Source organism: Hyperolius riggenbachi, chromosome 7 (genome assembly GCF_040937935.1).
Source record: "Hyperolius riggenbachi isolate aHypRig1 chromosome 7, aHypRig1.pri, whole genome shotgun sequence".
Classification (NCBI taxonomy): Eukaryota; Metazoa; Chordata; class Amphibia; order Anura; family Hyperoliidae; genus Hyperolius; species Hyperolius riggenbachi.
This window is the reverse complement of record NC_090652.1, coordinates 49222210-49240980: the sequence shown is the minus strand read 5'-3', so window position 1 is coordinate 49240980 and position 18771 is coordinate 49222210. Positions and strand designations below refer to the sequence as shown.

Sequence of the window (18771 nt, the reverse complement as noted above, 5' to 3'; positions counted from 1 at the left end):
GCTATATAGTCTGGCTGAGCGGTGTACACAGAGTGGCAGTACACACAATGCTATATAGTCTGGCTGAGCGGTGTACACAGAGTGGCAGTAAACACAATGCTATATATAGCGTGGCTGAGCGAAGTACACAGTGGCAGTACACACAATGCTATATAGTCTGGCTGAGCCGTGTACACAGAGTGGCAGTACACACAATGCTATATAGTCTGGCTGAGCGGTGTACACAGAGTGGCAGTACACACAATGCTATATAGTCTGGCTGAGCGGTGTACACAGAGTGGCAGTACACACAATGCTATATAGTCTGGCTGAGCCGTGTACACAGAGTGGCAGTACACACAATGCTATATAGTCTGGCTGAGCGGTGTACACAGAGTGGCAGTACACACAATGCTATATAGTCTGGTTGAGCCGTGTACACAGAGTGGCAGTACACACAATGCTATATAGTCTGGCTGAGCCGTGTACACAGAGTGGCAGTACACACAATGCTATATAGTCTGGCTGAGCCGTGTACACAGAGTGGCAGTACACACAATGCTATATAGTCTGGCTGAGCGGTGTACACAGAGTGGCAGTACACACAATGCTAAATAGTCTGGCTGAGCCGTGTACACAGAGTGGCAGTACACACAATGCTATATAGTCTGGCTGAGCGGTGTACACAGAGTGGCAGTACACACAATGCTATATAGTCTGGCTGAGCCGTGTACACAGAGTGGCAGTACACACAATGCTATAAAGTCTGGCTGAGCGGTGTACACAGAGTGGCAGTACACACAATGCTATATAGTCTGGCTGAGCCGTGTACACAGAGTGGCAGTACACACAATGCTATATAGTCTGGCTGAGCCGTGTACACAGAGTGGCAGTAAACACAATGCTATATATAGTGTGGCTGAGCGAGGTACACAGTGGCAGTAAACAATGCTATATATAGTGTGGCTGAGCGAGCGGTGTACTACTGTTCCCAGCAGCGACACACAATGACTGGGGGGGGGACCCTGGCTAGCGTGGCTGGAGAGCGAACTACCCTGCCTGCCTACCCAAAGCTAAACCCACAGACAAATGGCGGAGATATGACGTGGTTCGGGTATTTACTTACCCGAACCACGTGACCGTTCGGCCAATCAGAGCGCGTTCGGGTCCGAACCACGTGACCCGTTCGGCCAATCACAGCGCTAGCCGAACGTTCGGGGAACGTTCGGCCATGCGCTCTTAGTTCGGCCATGCGGCCGAACGGTTTGGCCGAGCACCATCAGGTGTTCGGCCGAACTCGAACATCACCCGAACAGGGTGATGTTCTGCAGAACCCGAACAGTGGCGAACACTGTTCGCCCAACACTACTCTGAGCTGCGGATTTCTGTCCTGAGCCTAACTCAGGATTACCACTAAGGAGGTTAAAGAACAGCTATCAAAGAAACTGTTTTTCTGTAAACCCTACATATCTATACAGCTTTTAGCCAGCAACACTTTTCAGGGGTCTCGACTCTTATCACAGCCTGTGTGGAAAAAATGCAGTGTTCACTAGCTGTTTTGTAACATTTTTTGTGTCGGCATCAGGGGTGGGGAGGCAGAGCTGAATTGCAACCAGGCTGTAAATTGTTTACTTTACACTGCGTGGCAGAGCGAGACACAGAAACAGGAACACAGAGCTTCATCTAATGATTATTTACACACACTTGAAGCTATATTTCTGCTTTCTATCATTCTGAACAGATTCCAGCCACAGTATTAGAGCCAGTGAAGATTGTTTATGTATGCTGGATATGCTGGACACAGTCCTCCATAGTAACGCCCCCTGTGAGAACTGTTCTCTGTAAATGTCATTTTCTTCATATAAAACATGAAAAGATGAACAAAAAATGCCTTTGTATTGCTGTTTGGTAGTAATTACCAGAAATACTGTATATGTGGCATTTAGAATTTTAGATAACTTTTGATAGTTGTCCTTTAAAGAGAAACGTTACCGGATGTAATATAATGAATAACATTGCTTTTTTTTTTTTTTTTTTTTTTTTTTTTTTTTTACACTATTCATTTATAAGTTATTTAGTCAGGGTTTACTAATTGTACACCATCAAGTGAAGAATTATTCAGTGCAGTACTGAATACACGTCGTACAAGTCTCGCCTATTACACCCGCCTATGTACAGTCATCTGGTGCAGCTGTGGGAGCGGAGGTAGGGGACGGGCACTGTAGGGGAGCATGCGACAACCGTTTTGCGTTCTGCGGACGCTTCGTCATGCTGCATTTACCAATTTGTCCTCTAACTGTTGCCGCGGGGGCCGATCACACGCTGCTCTCCTGGGAAGGGAAGTAGATGTACTAAAAGAAATCACTAATTATGCCTATAGTACACCTCTAACATGTACTATGTACTAATTATTGATAGTGATAAAATTATAATAAAGTCCTCAAACCACAGTCCAATAGCTACTTATATGTCCATGGATCGCTGCATCAGTCACCAAGCATGAGATGTAAATAAATCCTTCTTCAGAATGCTGCGCTCACACGTATATCCAATCTTCTCTATAGTGTATCATTAAAAAAAAAGGAAAAAAAAACAGACCATAGCGTGATACTGTATCAAATTAGTGCCTTCTCCACAACACCCAGTGCTGTAAACTGTATCCTCTATATATCCTCTACGACTCATAAGATTATACAGGTCCTCACCATGTGAAATAGCTGCCAAGCCACAGACAGCAAAACCAGCACCATATACACTCTCCCAATGGCATGCAGGTATCCACCAGATCATACGTGGCCTCTCACCTTACTCTCTGCCATCCAAATTATAAGACAGCAGCAGCGCTTAATGTATCTAGGTAGGACGTTCCCAGCTGTATCCTCAGCAGATAAAACACCATAGGAGCAGATCCTTCATATGAGCCTATCAACTGAAGGACTCAACATAGCGTAAAACCATACACGTTTATTAAAAGTATAAAAATCAGTGCACTCACATATTCAACGTAAAAACAAGCATGTATAAACAAGGGTTCCACCACGCCAGCTTCCTTTGCCTGTAGGTCCGCCCTACGTGTTTCGTGCATGCGCACTCATCAGGGGCCCTTTTAATAAATGTGTATGGTTTTACGCTATGTTGAGTCCTTCAGTTGATAGGCTCATATGAAGGATCTGCTCCTATGGTGTTTTATCTGCTGAGGATACAGCTGGGAACGTCCTACCTAGATACATTAAGCGCTGCTGCTGTCTTATAATTTGGATGGCAGAGAGTAAGGTGAGAGGCCACGTATGATCTGGTGGATACCTGCATGCCATTGGGAGAGTGTATATGGTGCTGGTTTTGCTGTCTGTGGCTTGGCAGCTATTTTACATGGTGAGGACCTGTATAATCTTATGAGTCGTAGAGGATATATAGAGGATACAGTTTACAGCACTGGGTGTTGTGGAGAAGGCACTAATTTGATACAGTATCACGCTATGGTCTGTTTTTTTTCCTTTTTTTTGAGTGATACACTATAAAGAAGATTGGATATACGTGTGAGCGCAGCATTCTGAAGAAGGAAGTAGATATACTGCTGCTATCAAGGCTACTGGTTAAACACACATACAAAAACACATCACAAGAATGCTTTTAAGTGACACTGTAGTGGAAAGCTACTGCTAAATATCTGAAAACTTGGATTTTAGGTCTAAGACAACCTAAAATGTAACACCAAGCTGATGCCTAAACATCATTAAAAACTTTTTATCAACCTGGTTTTAGGGACAAGCTGGTAAAAAAACAGCAACATAGTGTTTGCCACAAAAACAAAACTTTTGCCAAAGAAGAGTAGCTACAAAAAACGATTACTGTGTAATTTTCTCAAAGATGATTTCTCGTGCTCAGATTGCCTTTCACCCTTTTCGTGAAATCTCTCACTGAACACTTCTCTTAAGGTATCCATACATCTAGCGATAATAGGCAGATTCAACCAAGAGACAAATCTCTCTCTGATCGAATCTGATTAGAAAGAAATCTGTTGCCCGCCCATACACCGCAGACCCATCAAATTCCTTTGGAATCGGCCTTGTGATGCCGGATATGCCACCTTGCCGGTCAAACGCTGCCCCCTTTATGTAAAATGCAGAGCCGGGACAAGGTCCTCCAGCACCCAATACTGAGACACCAAAGTGCACCCCCCAATCCCTCCCACCCCAACTGTCACACACCTCACGCATTTTACATCAGGGGGGACAGCGCTGGGGGTTTCTTCACTTGTCCAGATATTGCTCCTTGAGATGCCAGCTTTAAAAATAAACATTAAAAAAAGTGTTTACGCAAAATACATATTTTTTGTGACTATTCTGCAGTTGATCCTCCTCCGCCATGCCACTGCCTGGGTTTTGGTACACTTTTTACACCTTCTTTAAAGACATTTTAGCTGAAGAGATGCCCTGAAAGTTTTGAAGTTCGTCTGCCCATTAAAGTCTATGGAGCCCACTGCAAATGGCCGGTTCACGAACATTTGTGGTAAATTTGCTCTGCTCCTCCTTCAGTCTCCCAGTGGCGATCGCCGCTCGTAGACTGTTAGATGTCTATTAGCGTAGTACAGCGCTGCAATCTACGGCAGCGCTGTACTGGGGACAGCCGTGTGACACGGCTGTCTCCCTGGGGGACACAGGAGCGATCGGTTCTCATAAGCTGAAGCCTATGACAGCCGATCGCCGTCATTGGCTGGCTGGGGGGAGGGAGGGAGTTAGGGAAAATAATAATAATAAATAAATAGGGAAATTTTATAAAAAAAAATAACATAAATATTTATTAAAAAAAATTAAAAAATAAACATTGGGGGGGGGATCAGACTCCACCAACAGAGAGCTCTGTTGGTGGGGAGAAAAGAGGGGGTGGGGAATCACTTGTGTGCTGAGTTGTGCGGCCCTGCAGCGAGCCCTTAAGGCTGCAGTAGCCAATTTAGCAAAAAATGGCCTGGTCTTTAGGGGGGTTTAACACCGCAGTCCTCAAGAGGTTAATCTACATTGATAATTAACTTGATGAAATAATTATTGGTCTTGATTCATTAACTTTAGCGCTGTGAAGCAGTGCAAGTTAAATTAACTTACGTGCCCTAATGACATTAGTGGGGGTAGTGACAGAGCGCAACATAGCGTGCACTCCTTAGCAATGGCTGCTTGTTGAGCAGTCCTTCATTAATTAACTTCTTCTGTACCAGCAGTCTCTGCCTCCTTAAGGACCAGAGACTGCTAGTACGGTAAAATGGCGCTTACCAACGAATCCGCCGCTCCCACTGCTCTGTCCCTGCTGCAGGCTCCTCTCTCTGACATCTCTATAATGGCAGAGCGCTGTGCGCCGGTCAGGAGCTGCTTTCATTGGCTCCTGACGCTGTCAATCAATGTAAGCCAATGGGATCGGCTTACAGTGATGACAAGGTCAGGAGCCAATGAAATCAGCTCCTGACCGGCTCACACAGCTCTGCCGTCATATAGACAGCAGGGCGAGTGATCTGCGATGGGGAGAGAGCAGCGCAAACCGCGGGAGCGGCGGGACCGCGTGGCGATGAGTGTTGAAATCTACATCCTGTCAGATCCCTGCAGCCACATGCAGGACGTAGATTTTTACTGCGTCAGTCCAGACGGTTAACATTGCGTATGACTTTACAAGGAGTGGCCGTTGCTAAGGCGCGCACGCTATACTGCCTGTAGCACGCGTAGTGTGGTCGCTCTATAATTACCTCCGCTAATGTCATTAGGGTGGGTAAGTTCATTTAACTTGAGCTGCTTCACAGCGCTAAAGTTAATGAATCAAGCCCATTATGACATAACTTTTGAACAACGGATGGTGCTGTTTGGCCATTTCTTTCACCTTTTATGCTATAATCTTGTTTAATCGTTGGCCTAGTACATGTTGTGTCTAATTGGTGCAGCCCACATCTTGGCGATTTCCTGTTTACTTGGTTGGCTGCCCTTGTCGCAACACATTAAGCGCAGGGACGGATTTACCATAAGGCACATGCCCGCAGGCACCTGATGATTGAAAGGCGGCTCACTTCCCTCCCAGAGTGCCTCCCTCCCACCTTCCTTCCCTGTGCAGAGTCCTGAGCTGAGTGTAAATGAGAGGTTACTCACCCTGCTCTCGGCATTCCACTGATGAGGTCTCCCTTCAGTTGGAGGTACCTCTAGCTACCTAATACTTGGGGCACCACTATCTTCTTAAAGGTTTTGCAGCTAGAGTCCCCCAGGAAGATCCTAATAGATTTAATGCCCCCAGAAGCTTTAGCTAGCACTAGGCTAGCTAGCATAAGTAGCCAGCACCCTCCGATTTCTTCTGATTTCCCCAATTATACATTACCCTGCCTCTATCCAGCGATCGGCACAGCCTCCCCGCACATGGGGAGGATCGTACATAACTTCATAACGTCACCGACGTCATGACATCATACGCAGACCCGATCCTCCCCATAGAGAGGCCGGAGCTGTGCGGAACGGCTGCGCCGATCGCTGGAGCCAGGCTGGGTAATGTATTAAGTAGCTGGATCGGGGGATCAGCGGCAATAGGAGGGTGCTGGCTGTAATAAACATTTGTTGGTTGCTATTGGCAACAACACTACACCTTCGTTCTGCACTATATCACAGGAAGTGTGATAATTTGACACTCATCACAGCAAACAGCATAGGAGATAGAACTTCTTAGATGTCGTCAAAGGTTCAAGAGTTTATTTGTAAAACACATATACAGATGTGTTCATCAGCAATCTTATATCTTCGTTACATGTTACCTCCGTCGCCAAAGCAAACGGTCTGTAGAATCGTATGCATTCCATGCAGACTTGGTCTATCCCTAGTGATGAGAGACCAGGATTTCTCTTTGTTACATCTATGCTAGTTGCACTTAGGCATATATACAGCATACAGTTACGGAAAGTTACAAGAAGGAAGTCAGTAGAAGTAGAGAGAAGTGCCATCGGGAGCCCATGTTGGCTATTCTTATACTAACCTCTAAAGAGTTAAATGTGACATCATCCCGCAAGGATGGTCCAGTCCTCATCACATGCAATTGGCTGATAATAGCATGTGATGGATGACCCTATCTGCGCCTGCTCTGATGGGACAAGCCAAATACGGCGTTTCCTCTACTTGTACCTAGAAACTAGGGAAAATGTTCCCTGGCTATTGTTTACCTTTAGGAAATATGAAAACACTCAATGTTTACAGTAAAGATGCCTGAAAGTCTGTACATGTCTGTACATCGTGGACAGATAAGGCCTCAGGCCTTGCGTAGTTAGAAGCACACTGTTCTCCAGTGATTCTAGAAATCCTCCTTAAAGGGAGACTCTCTGCACATCAAGTCTTTTAACTAGCCTCAGTTAAGGCCTAGGAATTCAAGCATATCATACTTAAATTCTAACAGCGCCCCTGAAAAGGCTTGATCTGCAGATCCCTTCTTCTGGTTCAGACAGTACCCATGATTCTTTTCTTTATGTTTCATTTTTTGATGCTCGTGCTCACACACTTTCTCTGCTCTAGGTGGTTATCCCTGGGAGAGAGAGCAAGACCTCTTGGCCTCTTTTTAACCAGGCTCTACGGGGATGCCCTACTTCTAGGTTCCTATTGACCAAACTCTCAACATTTGCGTCACATGCATATCCCTTACAAACGTGCATGTTTATGGAAAAGTTAAACTTGTTTGTCTGTTAAGCAACAGAGCAGTGCCAGGTTTCTTCTAAAAAAAACACCTTCAAACAATCAGCTCTATCATCATAGGTACTACTGAAAGCTAGAAACCTAACCTTGTATGTCGCTTAACTTGGAAATATTGGCTCATGAGCTTTTTTATCGGAAACCAATCTCTTAACCATGTTGATTTGTTTGCGTAATTTCACACACAAACTCACCCGTGATATGATGTAGTGTGGTTGCCAATAGCAACCAACAAATATTTATTACACCGGCTACTTATACTAGCTATCCTAGTGCTAGCTAAAACTTGTGGTGGCATTAAATCTATTAGAATCTTCCTGGGGACTTGTAATTCTAGGGAGCGGTATGCCCAACACAGTGTCGGGCATACCGCTCAGGAGGTTAATATTGAGGATACCTCTGGCTACCTAATGCTAAGGAGCACCTGTAGCTGCCTATGATGGGTAAGGGATAGGTGACAGCTGGGCCAGCCAGCACACTTGTGGTGTGGTTTGGCAGGGGTTTGTAGGTTCATGGAGGGCAAAGTCTAGGGTGCCAGGACTTTTCTGCCTATAGGCTCCTGTGAGGTAAATTCGGCACTGGTTTCCTCTGAACCATGTTGTGTCTCTCCATCAGTAATTGAAGAGGTGGGCAGATCCTGGTTGTGTCTATTGCTTATAATACATTTAATTTATTCCATGTTTATGCCAAGTACACATCACCACATCCTGATTTAGATGTCTGGAGATAGTTGGTGAAAACAATAGAATGACTCAGATCATTTGGCCGTTTTGCTGGCACTCCCCAGGAATCGATGAAAGGCTTTTTCCTCTGCACTATTTTTAAACATATTTCATGCATGTGGGCTATCGCTAAAAACATCTTTATGCTTTAGATTCTTTCAGTAGGGATAGATGACCTATTGCCGTTTCTGGGCACAGGCAATCCAGGCAAAGGCCTAGAGCACACTGTAGCATGCAGGGTGTAATTACATCCTTTGTATTAAAGAGACTCCGTAACAAAAATTACATCCTGTTTTTTATCATCCTACAAGTTCCAAAAGCTATTCTAATGTGTTCTGGCTTACTGCAGCACGTTCTACTATCACCATCTCTGTAATAAATCAACTTATCTCTCTCTTGTCAGACTTGTCAGCCTGTGTCTGGAAGGCTGCCAAGTTCTTCAGTGTTGTGGTTCTGTGATGCATCTCCCCCCTCCTGGCCCCTCTATGCACACTGCCTGTGTATAATGATCTCTTGAGATACAAAAGGAAGGATGTAGACAGCCTGCTTGTGTATGAATGTATTTTCTATGTGTGGACATACTGTACATCAACCTACTTCCTGTTTTGGTGGCCATTTTGTTTGTTTATAAACAAACTTTTTAAAACTGTTTTTAACCACTTTTAATGCGGCGAGGAGCGGCGAAATTGTGACAGAGGGTAATAGGAGATGTCCCCTAACGCACTGGTATGTTTACTTTTCTGTGATTTTAACAATACAGATTCTCTTTAATGAAGCTCAGGCCTTCTCCAGTCATGGGCGTCTGCAGAAAATTTTCCAGGGGGGGCAAAAAGGGAGGAGGAAGAAGTGGGTGCACATAGCGCGGCAAAAAATAGGGCTACGGCTGAAAAATGGGTGTGGTCATGAACCAGAATGTGGGTGTGGTCGTGGGTGGAGACAAGTTTACATGAACTTAGCAATGGTGGGACATTAGATTAGGACAGTGGTGGCGAACCTTTTGAAGGTCGAGTGCCCAAACTGCAACCCAAAAGTCACTTTACTATCGAAAAGTGCCAACAGCAATTTAAACTAAATACAAACGTTTTAACTCATACATGAACATTATGGAAAATCCAAGCTGAAAATAAAGGGCGGACGTCTCCCCCCCCCCCCCTTCCCTCACCTTAGGGGGCTCTCCCTCCCTCGCTCTCCCCTCCAGAACAAAGTGTTGTGCAGCGGCTGGGCAGCGGGCGGAACTTACCTCCGTCTCGTTCAGGTACCGGATGTATTTGCAGCTAGTCTGGTCTGATCCAGACCAGCAGCACCAGAACTCCCGGCGATTGGAGCGAGATGGAGGTGAGTTCCGCCCGCTGCCCAGCCGCTGCACAACACTTCGTTCCGGAGGGGAGAGCGAGGGAGGGAGAGCCCCCTAAGGTGAGGGAAGGGGGGGGGGGGAGACGTCGGTCCTTCCCCACTGTGCCCATAGCTCTCCCTCTTCTCTGCGCTGCTCCCCTCCTGCTGGCCAGGGGAGGGGGCAGCGGGCGGCCAGGGTCGGGCAGACGCCCGAATTTGCCATATGTGCGGACGCCCACATCTGCAGTGCCATCTTAGTATAATCCAGCTTTCCATTATGTGTCCATAATGTAATCTCATGGCCATCTGTAGTGTATTCCATTATTTCTGTCTCTCCGCCTATTCTGTCTGGAGAGGCGTTGCTATGGGGGGGGGGCAAGGGGGAACATTTGTCTCCAGGCACAGCATTGGGGGGGGGGCACTGTTACAGGTTTTACTTTCTGATGCATCCTTATCAGAGAGTCTGCGCAAGAGAGAGGAAGCATCCGATCTTCTCCCCTGCTTCCTCCTGCTCTCCCCCCGGAGTTTTGTTTTATTTTATCTCCCAGCTGTAATCAGCGCTTGCCATATTTCCATCAGCAAAGCATATCATGTGTATTTCTGTGTATATCCCAATTTTTTAATGCCTGATACACACAATGCAACTTCCTGTAAGACTGAGGGGTCAAATTGATCTTTTCAGGCATGTCCAATCTGCTCTGATGGAGAACAGGACCAATTTTGAGCAGTGATGATCTGAAAATCGATCTCATGCTTGATCAGGTGCAGATCGGACATGCTGGAAATTATTCTAAAACTCAAAGATTTCTGGGAGAGCATGATGGACCCTTATGGTTCACACCTTGTTACAAGGGGGCACAAAAACTGTTCCCAGGTGCCGAATAACCTAGCTATGCCTCTGTCTGTCCGACCCCCCCTCTTCATGACCTCACTTCCATTCAAGGAATGCAAAGTGTAGGGGTATAATTATAAATCATGGGCCCCCCCAGCAAAACTTTGATGGGGCCCCACAATGATGACACCCTTACCTACCCCTGGTGACCCTCACAGCCTGGGAAGCCCATCTCGCAAGGGTTATAAAACAAGTGTGGACATCGTAACCTTCACACAAGTAACTTTCATAACAAGTGTTGCCACAAAAACACCTGATCTGAAAGATGGACCTCTGCAGTAGAGGGAGTGGAGTAGTAGTTGGGGCCTCTTTACAGACAGTTCTGGGACCCTCCTGCTGTTACACCACTGGCACAGTGGCACGAAGGAGAAACAGCCAAGTGACTTTGTGCTACTGCACAAGCTTGGACCATACCTGTGCATATGTGCCCATGCTTCTACAGGGACGGAAGCGTGGCTGCAAGAAACAAACAACAATTTTGCTGGAACAAAAGCTTCTGAACTGTCCATCTACTGAGGTAAGTATCTAGTTTTCTTTATAACTTCAAGTACGCTTTAAAGATTTCACGGCATGCTTGGAACATAATGGGCAATGCTGACAGGCTAGTAAGATAGCGGTCATGTGATTGCAGTCTCATGCAGGCTAGTAAGATAGCGGTCATGTGATTGCAGTCTCATGCAGGCTAGTAAGATAGCGGTCATGTGATTGCAGTCTCATGCAGGCTAGTAAGATAGCGGTCATGTGATTGCAGTCTCATGCAGGCTAGTAAGATAGACGTCATGTAATTGCTGTCTCATGCAGGCTAGTAAGATAGCGGTCATGTGATTGCAGTCTCATGCAGGCTAGTAAGATAGCCGTCATGTGATTGCAGTCTCATGCAGGCTAGTAAGATAGCGGTCATGTGATTGCAGTCTCATGCAGGCTAGTAAGATAGCGGTCATGTGATTGCAGTCTCATGCAGGCTAGTAAGATAGCCGTCATGTGATTGCAGTCTCATGCAGGCTAGTAAGATAGCCGTCATGTGATTGCAGTCTCATGCAGGCTAGTAAGATAGACGTCATGTAATTGCAGTCTCATGCAGGCTAGTAAGATAGCGGTCATGTGATTGCAGTCTCATGCAGGCTAGTAAGATAGCGGTCATGTGATTGCAGTCTCATGCAGGCTAGTAAGATAGCCGTCATGTGATTGCAGTCTCATGCAGGCTAGTAAGATAGCCGTCATGTGATTGCAGTCTCATGCAGGCTAGTAAGATAGCGGTCATGTGATTGCAGTCTCATGCAGGCTAGTAAGATAGACGTCATGTAATTGCTGTCTCATGCAGGCTAGTAAGATAGCCGTCATGTGATTGCAGTCTCATGCAGGCTAGTAAGATAGCCGTCATGTGATTGCAGTCTCATGCAGGCTAGTAAGATAGCCGTCATGTGATTGCAGTCTCATGCAGGCTAGTAAGATAGCGGTCATGTGATTGCAGTCTCATGCAGGCTAGTAAGATAGCCGTCATGTGATTGCAGTCTCATGCAGGCTAGTAAGATAGCCGTCATGTGATTGCAGTCTCATGCAGGCTAGTAAGATAGCCGTCATGTGATTGCAGTCTCATGCAGGCTAGTAAGATAGCCGTCATGTGATTGCAGTCAGGGGCAAACCCAGGATTTTCAAGGGGGGGATTCTTCAAAGGTCTTTTTCAGCCACGCACAATACAGTATAATAATATGGTAGGACATTGTGCTGGGTACAAATAACGCAAATTCCCGTCTGACCTGACCGACCAACAATGGGGTCGATCAGGAGCAGTTTGAATACAGATAATAATGAGGACAGCCGAAATCTGTAATGAAGGGGAAAGTCTTCACACAGTAGGGCACAGGGCTGTGCTCATACCTGACTCTGTTACGTTCCCCAGACCCAGAGCTGCTCCATTCTCTGTACACACACTGCTACATACAAAGTCAACTGTAGCCAGGTAAGAAAGGAGGCAGTGCTGTGAGCTGCAGGATGCCTGCAGATATTCTAGTGTTTCAACTTGTCTGTCCCCAGACACTGCACCGGCCCTGGTCTGAGGGGGGATTCTGGGCAGCTGTAATCTCCCCCCCCCCCCTGCGTTTGCCTATGGCAGTTTCATACAAGTCCCACAAGGAGAACTTAGTTTTAATAAACCCAAGGTGTACATCAGGTCCTCAGTCTTCAATGCAAGGCAATACTGGATACTCACCCCAGGAAACAGTGTGCTGCGCTCATTATCCACTGGGGGGCAATCAGAGATCCTCCGCATAACAACCTTCCTTTGTAGTACAGAGCAATTTGCCATGGCCACTCCCCATCTGCAGCATCTGTCCCGCCCACTATGCGGCTGGTGACCACAGGAGATCCACACATTGAGGAGTGAGCGAGAGGCACTGCAGAGAGAAAAGACACTATCAGTCCAAAAACCAATCAATCTGCCAATAAGGGTGACGTTCCATTACAATACAGTGTTTCACCTGTGATTTTCACACAGGAAATATAAACACGTTCATCTGCAATTTGCTCACAGTGTGAACAAGCCCTAAATGGGTACCTTTAGTCAATCAAAAGCACAAATAAATAAAGGGATAGCAAATAAAAGCCGTGCGCAGGCTCTCACATTTTTATCAATTGGTGGAAGGAAGGAAGAAGGGGGGACACACACAACTTGCAATACTAACAGTCACCACCAGGAAATGAAAGGAACAAAAACAAACAAACTAAAATACATATGTTATTGAATAATAATAATAATAATAAGAGAGCTCGATGGACGTATGTCTTTTTTTCAACCAAAATAACTATGTAACTATGTAATAATAATAATAATAATAATAAAGGACATTAGACTATGACTATGATAGGATTAGATTGTGAGCTCCTCTGAGGACCAGTGATGAGCCAAAATTTTGCATATGCGAAATTTCGCATCGAAATTTGCATTTTCCCATCGTAATCATATTGCGAAATTTCAGGGGAAATTGTAATTGATTTCATATGTAATAGTAGTATTTCATAATGTTGTGTCATTTTGTGCCGACTTTAGAGGTTAATAGCAAAGTCTCCATACATGCTATAACTACCAAAATTGCTACCTATGTTAAGCAGAATAGTGGGTACAAGTAAAAAAAAACAAAACATTTTTTTTTTTAAAGACCTTTTAGTTTTTGAGAAAATCAATTTTAAAAATGCAAAGAAAAATGTTTTTTAAACTCATTTTTTTAAGTTTAAAAATCATTTTTCTTTGTATTTTTTAAATCGGTTTTCTCAAAAACTATATGGTCTATTTGGAAAATTATTTTTTTCCCTTGCACCCACTGGTCCCTTTAATATAGGTAGCAATTTTGGTGTCAGTAGCATGTATTGGGGCTTTGGTATTAACCTCTAAAGTCGGCACAGGCGTAATTGCAAACATTTACGCAACATTTGGTGAAATCGTAATTTTGCTGATTACGATCATCACTGCTGAGGACAGTCAGTAATATGACTATGTACTCTGTACAGTGCTGCAAAAGATGTCAATGCTATATAAATACATAAAAATGTGGTAGGACATTAGGTTATGATTATGGTAGGAATCGATTGTGAGCTCCTCTAAGAACAGGCCGTAACATGCCGATGTACTTTGTGAAGTGTTGCAGAAGATGTCAGTGCTATGTACTGTAAACACATAATAACTATTTGACTATGACCATAGCCGGCCTTTGACCTGAGCGACCAGAGCGGTCGCTCAGGGCGCTGGCTTCCAAGGGTGCACCTATAGCTGGTTACCTATACTGAGGGCACCTACACCCGATTTCCTATACTGGGTGCACCTATAGCTGGCTACCTTTATTGAGGGCACCAACACCTGGCTACCTATACTGGAGGAACGTACGCCTGGCTACCTATGGGGGGGGGGGGGGGGGAGACATTCAACTGACTTCCTATACTGAGGGCACCTATGCTTGACTACCTATATTGAGGGCACTTATACAGGAGATCCTATACTGGGGGCATCTTTACCTGGCTACCTACCTATTCTGAGTCTGAGGGCGTTTTTTTTTTGTTGGGGGGCGTACTGTGGCTATAACGCGTGGTGCAATTTGTCAGTGCTGTGCTAACATTCTAAATGGGGGGTGGGGAGGCCCTAACTGTCCCACTGATTTTTATTAATATTCCTGAAAGGTTCTAGCCTTCATTTTTAATTATATTCAGGATAATGCACTCTTTCCATCCATTTATGGTTATAAATAGTAATTTTTCTATTATACATATGTTACGTGTCACTGAGATCTGAGCATTTAGCGTGATGTGTCACAATGTCAAAAAGGTTTGGAACTGCTGTCCTAGGAGGTAACCCAGTAGAAAAGGTGAATTGCATGTGGGCCTGCATGTGTGTGTGTGAGTGTGTGTGTGGGCGCGCTTGCGTGGATGTGTGTGTGCATGTGCATGTGTGTGCATGCGCGAAGAGGATGAAGGGGGGGGGGGAACAAGAATCAGGTTTCACTCAGGGCGCTGTGAAACTTAAGGCAGGCCCTGACTATGACCATCATAATAATAATTATAATTCTGAAGTTATACTAGCTCCAGCATTCTCAAACATTGCCACAAGATGTCACTGTAGGACTCTGAAAGATCCCTATTTATTTCAAGATTCACTAGTCATCAGTTATGAACAGAGATTCAATTTGATTTTCTCAAAATGTCAAAAGCACTGCATGTAGCACTTTTACAGCTATTGGCTATTAGTATGGAAACAACTTGTAGTCTATTCGTAGACCTTTAGGTGCTTTTAGGTGCTGGGGTTTACTGTGAGGAGTTAGGAGGGGAGGTTAGTGGTAAGCAATAAGAAGAGCAGGAAGGGGTTGCACTTTGTCAGAGCAATACACAATTAGTTCAAATGTGTGTTTTAAAGGGGTATTTGGTTGGACAGCATTTTATCTTCTTGTTGAATTGCGGTAGTAAGTTGCTATTAGAACCCTCCAACTCCCTGATACTAAATCATTACCTTGGTTAAAAATTATCAGTGCACTTCCCATCATATCCTACCAATCCAGGCAGGCGCATAACTAGAAATCACTGCCCCCCCCCCCTCCCCCGTAAAACTTTGGATGGATCCAACACACCCCAAGATGAAAAAAAAAACCTACCAAAAAAACAGAATTTGGAAAGGCAGACCTGGTGGGATATAAAACAAAGCAAAACAAACAAACAATAAAAAAAACATACTGTACATAAAATATGGGTGCCACCAGTATAGGTTGCCTGGTAGCCTGGTATAGATAGCCAGGCATAGGTGCCCCCAATATAGGTAGCTAGGTATAGGTGCCCCCACTATAGGAAGCCAGGTATAGGTGCCCTCAATATAGGTAGACAGGTATTGATGACACTTTTCTTGTAAAAATTAGAATGGGTGAAATCTGAAAAAAAATATTTGATCTTTCTTTCCCTTTAAGGTGCCCACACAAGAGCTGTGGAACCCAATGGACAGTACCAACGTTACTTCCACTACCTCACAGGGAGAGACTTTTACCAGCACTATCAGAGCTGCTCCTAGCATCCCATGTGTCACAATGAGCTGCCTTGCACTACATATCTCACGGAAAGTATAACATGCTAGGGTGCAAGCTGTAAATATATTTTTAAACATTATTTTTTTTAACAAAATCTAAACATATATTCTTTGCACATGGCATTAAAAAATAATTTTGTCATAGTGCCCCTTTAACCACTTCACCACTGAGGGGTTTTACCCCCTGACCACCAGAGCAATTTTCACCTTTCAGCGCTCCTTCCATTCATTCGTCTATAACTTTATTATTACTTATCCCAATGAAATGAACTATATCTTGTTTTTTTCGCCACCAATTAGGCTTTCTTTAGGTAGGACATTATGCCAAGAATTATTTTATTCTAAATGTGTTTTAATGGGGAAATAGGAAAAAATGTGGAAAAAAATTATTTTTCAGTTTTCGGCCATTATAGTTTTTAAATAAAGCATGCTACTGTAATTAAAACCCATGAAATGTATTAACCCATTTGTCCCGGTTATAAAACCATTTAAATTATGTCCCTATCACAATGTTTGGCGACAATATTTTATTTGGAAATAAAGGTGCATTTTTTTCAGTTTTGCATCCATCCCTAATTACAAGCCCGCAGTTTATAAAGTAACAGTGTTATACCCTCTTGACATAAATATTTAAAAAGTTCAGTCCCTAAGCTAACTATTTATGTTTTTTTTTTATTGTATGTTTTTTTTTTTTTTATTACAAAATAAAAATAAAAATTGGGGAGTGTGGGAGGTAATGAGTTAATTTATTGTGTAAATGTAATGTTTGAATATGTAAAATGCTTTTAGGGTGTAGTTTACTATTTGGCCACAAGATGGCCACAGAGTGTTTGTTTACATGCGGACGCTTACAGGAAGCAGTAGGAGGCTGGGAGACTCACAATGATCTCGCTGTTTCTGAAAGAAGCAGCAGATCATTGCGGGGGCTAGATCAACGAACGGGAATGGATTTTCCCGTTCATTGATCTCCGGGCGAGCGGGCGGCGGTGTGCACGAGCGGCGGGTGCGCACGCACGAGCGGCGGGAGCGCGGACAGCGGCGGTAGTGCGGAAGGTACGGATTTCTCCGTCCCTGGTTTTTTAGGGGGGAAAAAAGGGGCGGAGAAATTCGTACCGCTGGGGGTAAAGTGGTTAAGGGGTAAAAACCCTGGAAAGTAAAGTAGTAAAAGTAACTGAGAACACTTATAATTTACCTTCTCAATTAACTTCGGAGTATTTTAACAAGTATTTTAATCCTGAGAATTTCTTGACAAATCAGTTTTTGAAAATGTCATCTATATACCCTACTTACAAACATGTTACATTCCGAGAGATTGTTGTTAAGTTGAATTTATTATACACACTAAGAGGTAGCGCTCAAGGTGTCTACGTTTTCAGCACAGTATCATATCAGTATTCAAAGTTGGCAATAAAAGTTTACACTTAAACAAAATAAAACCTCTAAAATTAAGTCCTTGTGCCAATATATTAAAAGTCCAAGTGCCACAGCCCTAATATGGCAAGATGTTGCTATTGATTGGTTTCCTTCTCCACAAGGGATGCAGTGTTCAACTTTTATTTCTGCTTGCTGCTCACATACACAGACCTCCACCAACACCCTTTGTGGTCCACTCACCGCTGACCTAGACCAACCAATGGTCTATATGCGCCTTGGGACCGTTTCCGGGTCGTCCCCCACCTCTCCAGCAAAGACCTTCACAGATCACCTCAGGCTCTTCACAAATCTTGTTTAAACCTCATCAAAAAAGAACTGCCATAGCGTAATACTGCTAAAACACATTTATTTTTTAAAACGCAATTGCACTTACATATTCCTCATAAAAACATCGCATGGAGTAATTTATTAGACGGGCTCTCCCCCGTTCAGGTGGCCAGGCTGGCAGGCTCGTCTGCACGTCTATCCCCAGATCTTCCGCTGCACACACGGACTGAAGAGACGCCACACGTGTCCTCCTGTCGCCGCTCACTAGCTTGCTCCGATCCGCTTCCGCATTGAACTCCGCCCTATCGATTTCGTCACAAGTGACTCATCAGGGGCCTGGAGTCCAATGCGTAGAGCGGACTATTTTATGCCTATTACGTATCCCGCGCATGCTCAGTTCACCCTCCCTGAGCCTGCAAGTCTACCCCCATCTAGAGTCTATGCCAAGAATTACATGCTTCCATACAATGCCATTAACTACCACCAAAAGCCAACACACTATACAGAATAAAACTGTACAGAAAAAAACAGCGTCTCCCTCTGTACATGCATTTACAAAATCTTTACAACATCATAACATCATATATACAAGGTGTGTGCATATTATTGTTCCCTATGTTTTCATAGTAGGTAATTATTAGGTCCATAAATAATGCATACCATTTTGTTCAGACACATTACTATTGCCCAAAACCAGAGAAAAAACGACATTACTCTTTGTGTCTCATGCAGTCCAACTTATCAAACCCATAAGTTATTTATATATATACCCCATCTCTATACCCCTCCCCCTTTGTTTTTAGTATATAGGTATGTGACCCTCCCCTCTACTGATTATAGAGTAAACCCCACCCCATCCCCTATTACATACTATAGTCACACTGCATGTGACACTTT

General features: G+C 44.3%; 1 protein-coding gene across 1 annotated transcript in view; it reads right to left on the bottom strand.

Moving 5' to 3' along the window:
• LOC137525510 (serine protease 27-like) overlaps positions 1 to 12890 on the bottom strand; it is a 48054-nt gene extending 35164 nt beyond the window's left edge. Inside the window, exon 1 of the mRNA XM_068246635.1 lies at positions 12829 to 12890. Coding sequence (XP_068102736.1) covers positions 12829 to 12854 — 26 coding nt within the window. The 5' untranslated portion in view covers positions 12855 to 12890. The remainder of the gene's footprint in view (positions 1 to 12828) is intronic.
• Positions 12891 to 18771: the final 5881 nt, after the last annotated feature.